At 43.6% G+C, this 14,272-nt stretch overlaps 1 protein-coding gene across 2 annotated transcripts in view; it reads left to right on the plus strand.

The window, feature by feature from the left end:
- Positions 1-7,478, plus strand: part of SPRED2 (sprouty related EVH1 domain containing 2) — a 58,685-nt gene extending 51,207 nt beyond the window's left edge. For both annotated transcript variants that reach the window (XM_032184737.1, XM_032184738.1), the window contains exons 5-6: positions 4,374-4,523; positions 4,920-7,478. In XM_032184737.1, the coding sequence (XP_032040628.1) occupies positions 4,374-4,523; positions 4,920-5,570 (801 nt within the window). In that variant the 3' untranslated portion in view covers positions 5,571-7,478. The remainder of the gene's footprint in view (positions 1-4,373; positions 4,524-4,919) is intronic.
- Positions 7,479-14,272: the final 6,794 nt, after the last annotated feature.

Genomic DNA, 14,272 nt, shown 5'->3' on the forward strand with positions numbered 1-14,272 from the left:
TAGAAAAGGAGTGTTTTCTCTCCAAGTGGCCGTATCAAACATGCGGTACATGTGCTCGCCTAGATATGTTCAGCTCACTCGCAGGAGGAAATGTGTAGCACGGGTTTTATAAAATTGCTATTATGGTCATGATTAATGATTTTGTTATCCGAGCAGCGAAACCACAAGGCTTCGCGACCGCCATAGCAATCACAAAACTCTGGTACGTGCCGCACAAAATTCTCTAATTGTGCGTTGAGGGCATGTTGAAACGGCGTTTCTTTGCGGACTCGCTGTTCCAACAGCTTTAGGTTTGGGTTCATTTCTCTTCTGTGGCTACCGGGCATGTTTTCAATAGTTCCCCTGAAAAAAAAAAATATTTGGAACCAGATTGGTTTCAACTGGCTTTGGGGAAGACAGTGTTTCTCTGAGAGACCAATGGTTGATAGCCTGGCTCTGGAGGAGACAATGCCTTTTCTAGATTTATTCCCATAGGCAAGTGTGTTGTATTTGGGTGACCTGCAACAAACCTCTCGTGTCTCCCACTCTGTCATCCTCCCCCAAATTTTCACTGCAAATCCCAGCCCAGTCTTGTGTGGGGCAGGAATTGCTCTCTGCTTCCACCACGGGCTACGTCCTTTTCTTGGAGGATGTGTCTGACTGTCACCAGGTTCAGATTTAGTCGTGGTTGAGCGGTGCTAAGGAAACAGACCAACTTTCAGGGCTTGAGCATCATACCTTTGATCCTTGATTGCTTTCTGAGAGCTTCCATGTGGCTTCTTGAACCCAGCTGTAACCCTGGGATTTGTCAGAAATACTTCCCCCTGTTTGAGGCTTATCTGAGCATGTCCCACTGAAGGCCTTGTGTTCTTCTCTTCTGAAGAATACCAGAAGGATAATCACTTCCTACTCTCCTTGCCCATGGGGCTCCTGATGCTACAGACTTCTTCCCTTCCCATCTTCATGTTCCCTCCCATCATTTCTTTTCCAGGCTGGACAGACCTCCTCTATTTAGCTAACCAGTATTCAGAAGCCACCCCAGGCCTCTGATTGTCCTGACTATAGCACTGGGAGCTGCTGTTTTTTAACCCCAAGACCTCTGTCCTGAGCAGCAATAGCTGTTTGATAGTACATCACTGCACGTGTCAGATCAAGGTGTTCTCATCACTTTACATATTAGTGATAATTAGCTTTTTTTTTTTTTTTTTTAGCATCTCAGCATTATGAGATTCTTAAGCGAATTTTCAGGGTCAGCTTTCATTTTTACTTCCCTGAATAACTAAAGTGTCATGAGAAGGTTTTGTCTTCTTGCTGTTCACCCTGTTTTCAGTTTATTTATGAGTACACTCAGCAGCACAAGTAGAGGCCTGGGGGCTTCACTGGAGACCTTCTGCTTGGGACGGACAAATATTTCTCCCTCTTACATCCAAATCTTCAACCCATTTGTTCCTATGTGTTGAAGGCCTTATTTTTTCTTCAATGGAAGCTTGAAGCTTTGGTGAGGGATATGTTTTTTGGAAAGTAGCAGTGCTTATTTCAGCTGACAGTCAGCAAGGTGAGGCAGCAGATACTGCGTCTGTCAAGCAGTTTCCTTCAGCCTCACCATCCAGGAGGCAGCATGAACTTTTTTCCAGAAGAGTGAACGGAGACCTGGGCTCGGATAGACTGCTTTCTACCTTTCTGGGTGCTCGGAGCAAAGTGTTTGTGTTGGCAAAGTGCCCCTCTAATCTGAGGACATTGAACGTGGAAATGAAGCAATTTTTAATAAGGTTAATGCGGAGGCCTGAGCCGCAGCTTCTTTGGTATGCTGCAAACAGGTTTTGTAGCCATGTCAACACATGTGGAGGAGAGGCCCGGTCGCCCTGCTGGGTCTGAAGGAGAAGGAGGTGTGGAGCAAAGCAAGGGCAGATAAGGATCCGGCTAGATAGAAATCGCTCCAGCCTCTCTTCCAGTTGCCTGTTGCAGAAATGAGGCCTTCCCAGAGAGGCCGTGCACGCATCCAGCAAGCATCACGCTTCTCGGAGGGCTGGTTACAGCCCCCAGCTGCCCCACAAGGGATTATCTAGCAGCTACATCCACTTTGGGACTTCTTTTTCCATCTAGGAGGGCGAGAGGGTTGCAGGCCAACGTGTGCCACCTACTCCAGTTGAGTAAGTTTCCCAGGCTTCATTACGTTGACCATGAGCACCCACGATGTTTTTGGAGCGTACCCACGAAAGGCTTGTCCCAGCAGGGCTCGGCTGCAATTCCAGTGAAGGTGAAGGGTCCTGCTGGCTGGCACAGCACTCTGCTAAGCCCTGCCTCCTTTTTGGCTCATGACAGTCAAAGTTTAACTTTAAGAGCATGCTACAGGGTAAAACTACCCGGAATCTGGGGTGTGTGCCTTTCTGTTATTGTTCTGAGAAGCTGAAATTACAGCTCTGCATCAGTCTGCGCCACACGCCGCGCTGCGGAAAGGTACTTGTAGGAGGCGGCTGTTGTAACTAAATCCTAACCCTCCTAAGGAAGGTTTTCAAAATATCCTGAAAGCTTAATATTATTTTGAAGTACTTGCTTGTAGAAGCTTCTCGTTTTATTTTGAAGTGTCCCCAGAATGTGCTCGATCCAGTAGGGCTTGAAGTTAGAGGCAGCAAAGTTAGCTTAGAAGTGCTTAAACCCCAGAAGTGAAGTGTCTTTATCTAGGGAGAAATGAAGACTAGGCTGATGAACCATTTAAATAATAATAGTAAAAAAATGAATACCAGTGCAGTTGCATTTTATAGGTGTTGTTAACATATCTTAAGACTTGTTCTAAGTACTTTTTTTTTATTATAAAAAAAAAAAAAGGAAAGAAAAAACAATCCCACATGAATTAAAAGTCTGTTCACAAGGGGTGGGTCAGACATTCAAACTCATCCTGCTTGTTGTACGTCTCGGATAACCCAGCCTGACTTTACATTACGCTGCAACCAGATCTGTGTATTTGCTTTCAACAAAATAAGCTGGCAGTTCAGTGCCTTTAAGTGCTATGCCAGTTAAAGTGGTTCGACACATACTTTGTGTTGTAGTGCTTTAAGGTGTGCTCAGCTCTGGACAGAGCCTTGCGAGGCGTTGTTTTCAGAATAAACAAATGGCCACAATGACTGGTCTTGTGTTCTGGGAGTAAGAGACATGTTTAGTACAATTCATTGAAAAATAATATTTAGAGAGTGCATTCTTGACGAGGAGAGAAGGTTTTTCAGGTAAAACCAGTCTTCTGCCAGTGTTGATATAACTACCTTCCTCTGTTGGGGTTGTCTTTCTGCTAACTGCTGTGGAAAATGAAAACGTCTCCATTGGACTTGTCTTAGCCGCAGCCACAGCTTGACAGTTGAAGGGGGATGGAGATTTTTCTTAGTTCAAGGCACCAGTATTGCAATTGATGTAATTGCAACGTTACAGCCTTTCTGTCAACAGCAGTACTGATGTGTAAAAGGAACCATCGAGAGGGTGCTCATGTAACAGCCGTCCTCTGATATTTGTGGTAATCTGAAAAAGTCTAACCAACATATGAAAAGAATTAATGGGCAAAAATCCTGAATGCCTGGATATTGGATGGAAGGTATTTTAACCAAGGAAGGGCTATGGAGAAGGGATGGCTAAGACTAGTCACCTGCTGTGCATTTCTCTAATAATAATACATTATTATAATACATAAAGAAAATAAATACATTAAGAAGCTGCAGGTATTGGCAGCAGCATATTATTGCATATTTTGCCGTTTCATGATTGTTACTGTGTAATGATATAATAATTAATCTAAAGAAAGTGAGCGCTATGAGGCAGGAGTGTATAAAAATAAAAGGAACATTCATTGCACGTTGGAGATTAGTGACAAAAGGAGATGAAAAAAATGATTTTTAAAGGAAAGCTGATTATTTAAGTAGTCTGTGATGAACTGGAACTCAGCAAGTGTTTGGAGAAGAATACGTAAAGAAGTTTTTATCTTAATGGGACTCCTGTAGATTAACAAAATTACCAGATTTTTTTCAGTCCTGAGTGTGCATCAGGACTTAAACTCCTTCAAATGATGCAATCATTTAACCTTGTACTTCTAGTGTGAATGTTCGCCATCCTGCAGTGCCCAGCACAACAAATAATATGCCAAACGAATACGAGTGGTGTTAGTGAATATGTCACTGGTAGGCTATGGCACATTTAATTTTTCCATGTGTGTGGCAACACACTTTACGGCCTGGCAACAGATCTGCCTCTTTCAAGAACTTTGTGAAACCTGATGAAGCTGCCTGCTGTCAGGTGTTGCCAATATTGCAGGTGTGTGCGAAGTCAGTGAGTGGCAAAACACTTCTTTTTAATACTGCGTGCTGCAACAGCTGAATGTGTGACAAGTTTTTTCCCCTTTCCATTTAAAACAGAATGCTACAGATAGCTCCTCCAACTCCTCTCAGAAAAGGGAACAGCCTGTGCGAACTCTGGCTTCTCCGGCATCCAGCGAACATCGAAGAATTTGCACTCGTGGACACCTTCACGACCATTATAGTTCCGACCACTACCATCTAGAACAAGTAAGGTTTCTGCCTCTGTTAGCTGTTAGGACATAAAGGACTGTCTCTGTCATTAGCTAAGTCTGTGGAGTGTTTGGTTCCGCCCCCATCCCTCAGAAGATCCCCATTCCTGTCTCCTTCTCAGTTAGTTTTAGTTTTAAGTGTCTGTTTTCTGTCTGAAAGTTGGACTATGGGGGAAAGCCAAATGCTTACTCTGCTTCTCCTACAGATAGCGGGGCACTTTGTGAAGATGCACTGATCTGTTAGCTTGTTGGGTGTGTTTTATTAGTCAAAACACACCAAAGCGTGTACAAAGAACAAAATTGTTCAATAACTTGCTTTTCATTAAGCAAGGAGAAAGTAATTGCTCATTGAAAATTGAACTTATTTATATTTTCTCCATCCCTGCTTCCACAGTCAGCACCACGATCGTACCGGCACGTCAACTTTCCGGATGACGATGAGGAGATAGTACGCATCAATCCTCGGGAAAAGATTTGGATGACTGGATATGAGGACTATCGCCATGCCCCAGCGCGAGGAAAGAACTTTGATCCTGATGACATGGACTCCTACGTACGTTTCGCCAAAAGTGAGGCCTCAAAACACGAATACACTTATCCTTACGTAGACAACTCAGACTTTGACCTGGGTGAAGATATCAAGGGTGCTGTGATAAAGACTCAACCCGTCAAATTCAAGCCCAGACGGAAGGAGGATGGTGAGAGGTCGCGGTGCGTGTACTGCAGGGACATGTTCAATCATGAGGAGAACAAACGGGGTCAATGCCAGGATGCTCCAGACCGCGTCAAGACTTGCATCCGTCGAGTGAGCTGTATGTGGTGCGCAGACACTATGCTCTATCACTGTATGTCCGATCCGGAAGGAGACTATACAGATCCTTGCTCGTGTGACACCAGTGATGAAATGTTTTGCCTCCGGTGGATGGCCCTTATCGCCTTGTCTTTCATTGCTCCATGTATGTGCTGTTACTTGCCGCTTCGGGCTTGTCACCACTGTGGGGTCATGTGCAGGTGCTGTGGTGGAAAACACAAAGCTGCTGGATGACTACAGATGAGTTCAGAGTGCTATGTTTTTCCTGTAGTTCAAGGAACACGTTGGTTTTTGAGCATAAAGATCACTTATTTTGATGCAGCCACTGTGCCCAACAGCATCCAGAAACCACCAGTTTGGATCACTTTACATTTGATCGTCTGGGGCTCACACTGCATTGATTTGCTCATCAAGTGTTCTAACTAACTAACGTACAGCATAGACTTTTGTATTATTAATCTGTAATCAAACAGACTCTCTTGTACATGTTTATATTATTTTTTCAGTTAAAATGAGTTTGAGAAAAGAACTGCTTTAAATGGTGGTGGATTGTAGAACATCTCCAGGTTGTGTCCGTTTTGCCTCTGCTTGCTCGGTACCATCAGTGCATTAGCAAGTTTTGGCATTTCTCAAAACAGGGTGGTATAGTGAATGAAATCTCACTTGGAAGATATTTTAACTTGCCGTCAATTTATTGTGTGTATAGAAGGTGTGCTAGTAACAAACTTGTACCACAACACAGTATTTCTGTCACTGGTTTTCTTTTATTTTGTTTTTTTGTTGTTGTTGTTCTATTTTCCAAAGCCAAAATAGCCATCTAAGCTGCAGTTTCTCTTCTAGAGTCCATCGTCATTTCCTTCAGCAAACATCTTAAATTATTTCTCTGTTCTTAAAGTTCTATGAACAGAAAGCAAGGCTCAGTTACCATAGTCACATAACCATTGAGAATCTGGTAGTTCTCCTTACCTGTAATCATTTCAGACCACTACTTGAAAGGGAAACTTAAATTTTAGTGTTTTCTTTTTTCCCTAAATAACTTTGGAAAAATAAAACTGTGTTTTCAGAGTTCTGCCTGAAAGAAGGGAACTTCTTCATTAGCCAGCCATGTCATGATTTGAGAATAAAACACTAAGGTTCCAGATGGGGAAAGTTCTTGTTATGCAAAGAATTATTAACAATGCAATGTCAAAAGCACTATTGTAATCCATGGCAATTCTGGGGAAATGCTGCATTAAGTGGTGGATTGTATGGAAAATAGTATTTGTTTATTTTTTTCTGTATAATACATGAGCATGAGAACATACACATCCACAGTAGAAACTACATTTAGCAGTCTAAGCAGGTATTTAAAATCAAAAGCCAGGTTGTTAACCACCACTTTCATTTCCTGACCTACGGTCCCAATCCTCCAGATGCTTACAGATGTCCCAACTTAATGCGTGTGCAACCAGCATTTCTGTGATTCTGTGTGTAGGATTAAGCATGTGAGTCTTTGCAGGAGCCAGACTGAAGTGTCTCCCCCGCTTTCCCCTCCCCAGTTTGCCACCCAGATTTATCAAGTGGATGCATAAGGTGCATACAGCAGGATAAGATTAATTTTTTTTAAATGTCATGTTGTCTTGTGTACAAGGCTTGTAATTAGCTGGAAAAAGAGTATTTTTCTAATATATTACAAGGAATAGCCAAATAATTTTTATTAAAAAAAAAATGATTTAGCGCAGTGAGCTCTAACTAGCATAGTACAATCTGAATACTTTGAGGCAGCTAGGGATTGGCTTGTCAAAGCTGGCACTGCTGTTCCTGCCATAATTTCTTTCTGCAGTAAATTGCCAGTGGGCGCATGTCCTTTCCCTCCCTCTATTGCACATTGACATCAGTCTTAAAAGAGAGGATTTTTTTTTTTTTTTGCCAAATAAATGTAAAAGGAACGCTTGCCATTTTTTCTTGGTGGAATGTCCCAACAGTTCCTCTGAGAGTTAATCACAGCTTTTTAGTAAACCATGAACTAAGTATGCAATGTGCTTATACACTATAGAGTTTGGTAGGCTTAATTTGTAGCAGTTGCTGGGGATCTTTTGGTTGGAAAAAAATGAATGATAATGGAAAAGGGATGGAGTGTTACACTCTTGGTGATGTGTCTGGGTTTGCTGAATGAAATATAAATATTTTGTGCCTAATAGCAGTTGACAAATCTCTCAATGGTGTCTAGTAAACATCAAGCCAGCCTCGAAAAAAATTAATGGAACAACCTTTTCCTTTTATTTCTGTTCTCAGAGTTGTTTCATGTAAACAAACATCTGTAAGATCTTGTCTCTATAAAGCACAACACTACAAAAAGATCTTACAGCTTTTTGTCCGGTCTTGAAGTGCCCCTATTTATTTAAGTAAAGTAGACATACTCCAAGCCTTTCTGTATGTCTGGAAATAAAAGTTAAAAAAAAAAAAAAAACTTTTTTTAATTTTATTTTTTTTATTATTTTTCCTCCCTTCTTCTTCCTCCCTTTTCTCCTTTTGGGTTTTTGTAATACTTGTAGATTTTGCTGCGTGTGTTATTTGGTTTGTGAAGGCAGTGGTGTAAGGGCACAATGATAGAAATGGGTGTTTTTTGTAAATATTTCTCCTTAATTTCCACACTGCTGCTGAACAGTGTGTAGCATTCTCCCAGTCAGCTTTGCAATACTGACATCAATCATTTGAGAGAAATTATTCAGATTTTATTTTTGTATCTGTGGTAACAAAACATTAACCAATTTTTTTTCTGTTGTGGAAAATTTTTTTCAAGCTATTGCTCACATTAACAAATTAAAGTGCCTGAAGCCTCATCATTATTGTATCTATATACTAAAAGTTAAAACCCTGTTGTATTGATTTTTATAAGCCTTTTTACCTCTGTGTAAAAAAATATATATACAAGTGTATGATGTACATTTTAGTTCTTAACTTCTTTTTTTATTGTTTCTAATATGTATGATCAATGTAGCTATTGCTTTAAAATGTACCATGTAAATACAAATACATCATATCAAAATGATGCCGTTTATGGGTTTTGCCTGGCTGGAAAACAAGGTGAAAATTAAACCATGCTGGTAAATACAGGGAAAATTACCAGAGCCACCCTTCCAAGACCTCAGAGTCTCTGAGGGAAAAAAAATGGAGTTAGTTTGCATTTTGAGGTTGTAAATGCTGTGAGCATCAGACACAGGCTGTACTTGCCCAAATGCAGCAGGGAATGAGGGAGTGGGTGTTTTTTTAAGTGGTTTTGGGTGTTATTCAGGTGTTTTGCATGTTTTTGGGGCGCACCTCAATGAGTAGGCCCAGCCTGGTGGCTCTGCCTTCCAGAAGGCCCTGGTGGCCATGACTGGGCCTGGGCCTAGGCCGGCACCCTCAGGTGTCACCATCACCCTCTGGGCCTCCACCCCCCACAGCCTCCCACCCCACGGAGGCCTTAAAATATACTTTTTTTTCCCTATTTTAGCCACTATGATGGGAGATAGGGCTGGTGCTGAGGGCCAGCACATCGATGTCCTCCTCATGCCGCCACAAAACCACCCCACTACTTAGAGTAGTCCCAGCACCATGAGGGAAAAGGAGGGTAGGGGGAAAGCAGAGGAAGAAAAAAGCTGGGAGCTGTGGTATTTTTTCTGACATCTTTCCTCCTTCTTTGCACCATTTGCCCCCCATGCTGCCCCAAGGATGAGGGAAGGAGCTGTAATGCCAAGTTAGCCTCGTGGGCACCCAAATCTGTCTGCAAAGCAGTCCACATGGCTGGGCATTTCAGCAGGCTCTGGAGAGACCTGGAAGGAAAGAGAAGCTCGGCTCATGTCGCAGGTAGCCATGGGGACACGTGGCTCCCGAAAAGGTCATCACTGAAGAGGACACCTTGCTTTTTGAGGGTACATGGTGCAGGTTTGCAAGGCCTGCCAGGACACTACTTGGAGAGGCACATGGGCAGCTCCACCTGCTGGCACTGCAGTCAGCGTCCGAGGGGTTTAAAATGGAAGATGGAAGAGCAATAAGCCAGCTAAAACGGGGCAGAGGACACCAGGCTGCAGCTGATCGACTCAGAAACCAGCGAAAAACAGTAAGTATATCTGATTTTTCTACAAATATTTCCATTAATCCAACAGGAGACCCAGCACTTGGTGTGAATTTCCAGTCACATAAATAACTGGTGGTTTAATTTGTCACAGCTTTGCTGAGATCGAGTCCGTTTCTGCTTTGTCTTTACATATTTCTATAGATCTCACATATCTCACATAAATATATGTGTATTATAAAAATGTGTATTTGCTGTAAACATTTTTACAAAACAAGTTTTAGCAGCCCGCCCAGGCTTTGCGGCCCTCCTGAGAAACGCTGCGGTGTGGGCCTGCTGTTTGGCACAAGAGGACCCTCATGGTGCACAAAATCCTGCAGTTTGCCACGGAAAGCTGAAGGCAAAGCAACTCTGACGGCCTGGTCTTGACTAATGATGGCAGAAAGACTTTTAGCTCTGTTTCCTGGCATTTCACATACAGCTTGTCCTGCAGAAGGCCTGGTTAAGCCTCGTTTGTACCTGATTGTGGCCTGCAATGTCTCCTCTCATGTTTATCTGCAAACCAAAGGGGTCACTTCTGCGTGGGGATTTCTAAACTGAACCAGTAAACGGTACATTTGGACCCTGCAGATTTCAGCAAGATACAAAGCGATATGGAAGGAAACCAAACTTCTGCATCCAGGTTTACTCACGCTCTTCATCTGTGATGGGAATTGGCCTCTTGGCTGGAGTCAATCAAGGAGAGGATACAGACCAGCAAGCTTGCAACCACAGGAAACAAATCTGAATATTTTATGACTTTAAAAGAATACCATTTAGCGACAAATTACATTTTAGAATAATCTTTCACCCAGGGTGAGTTTTAGGCACTGCCAAATGTGGTTTGGCATTTCAGAGCAAAGTGGCTTCACACCAACTTGCCACCAAACGTCCTGCTACCATTGCCCAGGTCAGAACAGACCTCCCAGCCTCTCCTTTCCCTTGGTGGCAGCAGGAGTGGAGCAGACCCAGTTTAACCCCCAAGAAACCTTTCTCCTGGGAGACATTCTTGGTCTCGGACAAATGTTACAGCATTCACACCAGTGTGAACTTGTAGCCTGTGAACCTGAAGAAAGAGAGAGGGCACAGAGAGGGTTTTCTTGGTTGTGCTCACTCAGGAAACCTGAATATATCTGTGACAAGCTGCTCCTCATAAAAGCAGTACCAGGTTGGGAAGGATGCCCAGCTTGACAGTAGCAGGTCAGAGGGGATGGATGGGGGAATGGAGGGCAGCGGGGAGGGATAACCAGTATGGGTCTCTCAGGCTACAACAGCTCTGTTTTTTTGTAAACCACAATGATAACCCTGTCAAGTGTGTCCCAGGAGTGACTGTATCTGCCTTACTTTGCCCTCAGAAGCAGAATTTTTGCATAAGAAGGGCTCACTCAGTAGTATTTTTTTAATCTATTCTGCTCAGAGCACTGTGATCTAAATCAGACAAACTTATTTAAACCTGTTGTGAAAATGAGTAAGGTTGGAATGACTTGCATAACGTCACATGGGGAGCTGCTGGCCTGGAGCAGGAGTATCCTAAGCAAAAGTCCATGGTCTTCATCTGAAAGGTCATCTCTCCTGTCACTCTCTCTGAAGATTAACTGGGAGGTTTTGGCTTCTGCAGGAGCTTGTCTGCAAGAAGCTCAAACTAAACAGTCCCCATCAGCAAGGAATGTGTAAATCTCCTTCCTCCGCTAATTCCACTTAGAAATGCAAATTGGAAGTAGCTGTCAGGAGGGCTGGAAACAAGAGGTATCATTGCATGTGTTCCTAATGCTTATCACAGACAGAACTTGGCTTCTGGTAAGGACCAAATGCAGCCTTTTCACATGTCACTGAGAGAGCTTGCAGCACAAGCAACCGGAAATGCTTTAGTTTCTTCAGCACATCATGCTCGATGATTTAACATCCTCCTAACACCTTGTCCTTTTCCAGGATGTTCAGCCTTCTGGTATTTTCCTAACATGTTGAATTAGGGGATTAAATCCCTTCGTATCTTGGTGGCATAAGTGGAAATAAATAGAAAAATGCTTGGCTTCCACCCAGAGACGAGATATTTAAATGATGGAAAGTATGTGTGTATTTTTGGGGTGGCATACTTAGATCTCTACAAATATTTTCAGTTGCTTCCCTGCACTCATGCACAACCATCCCATGCCATTCATCTCATTCCCCCATTCCCCACTTGTAAATTCATTTGGGAAGAGTTGACAGACTTCGGTTTGGCTTCTGTGAGATTTCAAGCCTGCTGCCTAATGTGATGTGAGACAGGATCTCCCAGCAGCGCGCTGTGTGGCTGTAAAGAGAAAGGTTTTGAAGGGCTGTAACACGCCCTGTCTCTCTGCGTGTGCAATCCCATTTCCGTGCACTGCTGTGTACGTCGAGGTGGCAAAGAAAGTACAAAGTCATACCCAGGCAATATAATTCATCTAATGACCCGGGGAGTCACTGATGTTAAGAACACGTATCATCGCATGGAGGAGCTGGAATTAATGCATGTTTTGGGACGGCTGAGAAATTAGCAAGTCATACGCAGCCTGAAGCTTAATGCTTGTATAGAATTCTTAATTATTCTTAATTATAGAGAGAGCGCGATATGAACTGACATTTCTTTTTCGCATTTTCTAAGGTTATGTCACGATGAGCTGTGGAATTGGCCAACATCTGCTTTAAGGGAACTGACATGACTAGCAGCAGGCTTACCGCTTTAAGCAAGCATCTCTCTGATTTTCACACACTCCATTTCTCTGCTTCAGCACTGTGCTAATACAAGGTTATTGACTGTTTCAGGTCTTGATGTAAAATTTCAATGTTATGAGAAGGGAACAGGTACAGAGAACTTGTTATTGTGAACTGTGAGATCCTTGGTCTTCAGCTATCAAGTTTGATAGTTTCCCAAACACACTCTGGCTTAGAATCTGAGATTTCCTGCGTTCAGATTGTGTTTAGCTCCAACCTGATTCAGGAACTAAAAGCTCAGACACTTCTAAAATTTGAAGCATTTATGTCCTTGTGCCCTTGAGAGCCATTTCCAACCTTAAAAGCCCGGTTCTAGAACTACTGAACTCAAGTGATTTCACTTTAAAAGTGCTTACTTTTTACAGCTTCCTGAGAACAATGATAAAAGCCAGGTTAGAAAGTATAACTTCCAACCACATTTTGCAGACATTCTGGCCAAAACTTAAAACAGAACATTTTCACGTGTACAGCCAAAAGAAGAAGCACTCTGCTGTTCTTTCTTTTCTTTTCTTTTTTTTTTTTCTTTTTTTTTTTCTTGAGTCTAAACAGTGCAAAATTCAAATCCCAATAAATTTGTAGCAGAAAACTCCGAGTAGCTAAAACAGACGGAGTAGAGGCTAGGACTGAATGGAGATGCTGGATACATGGTTCAATCCAGATATGAAATAGAAGGAGAAATACAAACCACTTTTTTTTTTTTTTTTGAAGGGTACGCAGTGGTGCATTGGTACGGGGCCGATGCTGGAGCTGAGGTACCCCCCGTGGTTTCCACCTGGTGGTCTGTGCTTCTGAGAGGAGCATTCAGAGCCACGCCACGGCTCAGGCTGCCAGGCAGGAAACGTGTGTACACATCCACACACGTGTGTGCTTGTGTACCCTCTGGGAGCAGAAATCTGAAATTACCGAGGTGAGCTCCAAAGTGATAGTTACTCATTAAATAAACAAATAAGCAGGTAAAACTCCAGCCGTGTGGCTGACCCCGGTGGCTTGGCAACAATGAATGGGGTTTTCAGTGCAGTGGCCCCAAGTATTGGGTATCGCTGCAGGATTTCTCTGTTCGCTTGGTGAATAGGCTTCAGTGAACTCCTCATCTCGGGGAAAACCCCAGAACCCCATTAAGTGGTTCAGCCAGCCACAGACATGGGAAGCCTTCCAAAGGAGAGACAGAAATAGCTGTAGGATGAAGCAAAGGGATGTTTTCTGCTCAGAGGAGTTTCTTTTTGCTGTGCCATTTGCTGCAGGGCTGGGACACAGTTGTGCTTCCACGTGTGTCCAAAAGCACCACGGGCCTGAGAGCAAAGTCCTGGGGGTGGGCAAAGTCCTCACACTTATCCCTGTCTTCGCAGAGAGCTCTGCAGGGCTGTGATGTGCTGGGGAGGTAGCAAGAAAGGTCAGGTTTAATTTAAAAGCCCCAGCACACATCTCAGATGCAATGCTGCTTTTGTGCTTCCCTAGACTTGGAACAAATGGACTCCTTCCAGCCTCAGGTAGAGAAGACTGGGGAGAGAACAGCCCATCCGATGCCAGGAGATTCCGTTCTGCAGTTCCCCGGGGTAAAATCCTGGCTCCACTTAAGTCAGTGGCAAAAAAAAAAACCTTACACTTAAGTGGAGCCAGAATTTGTCTCCTGGGATTTGCAGGATTTAGCTGGCAATATCTCAAGGTCTGGCACCCAAAATACCTCCCTCCCTGGTGACTCCCTGAGGCAAACTTTCTGCAGTCTTCTCCTTCCCCCAGTCCCCCAAGGAAGACGCTGTGCAGTGACAGCTTCAGCCCGTAAGAAGGGATTTATTATCCTATACGGTGCACCAGCTCCCCAAATCTGCCTTTAAAGAGCTTTGTTTGAAATAGGAGCCACTCTGCTCCTGCACAGTCACGAGTGGGTGAGAGAGGAGCCAGAGCATCCTGCTGGCAGCTGAGGACACACCGTTTCCCCCTTTTCCTGGGGGAAAGGACACACGGGTTAACCCCAGCCAGCTGAAAGTGTGCCAGGGGTTAGTGGGAGAGGAATGGGCCTTGGGTGCCCCCAATTCAGCCCGGCTGAGAAGACATTTCATGTGGAAGCTGTTCCTTGGGGTATCTCTAGTGACAGGTAAAGACGTGCCTCCTGCAGACTGCTCGTCCCAGC

This window comes from Aythya fuligula, chromosome 3, assembly GCF_009819795.1.
Source record: "Aythya fuligula isolate bAytFul2 chromosome 3, bAytFul2.pri, whole genome shotgun sequence".
Classification (NCBI taxonomy): domain Eukaryota; kingdom Metazoa; phylum Chordata; class Aves; order Anseriformes; family Anatidae; genus Aythya; species Aythya fuligula.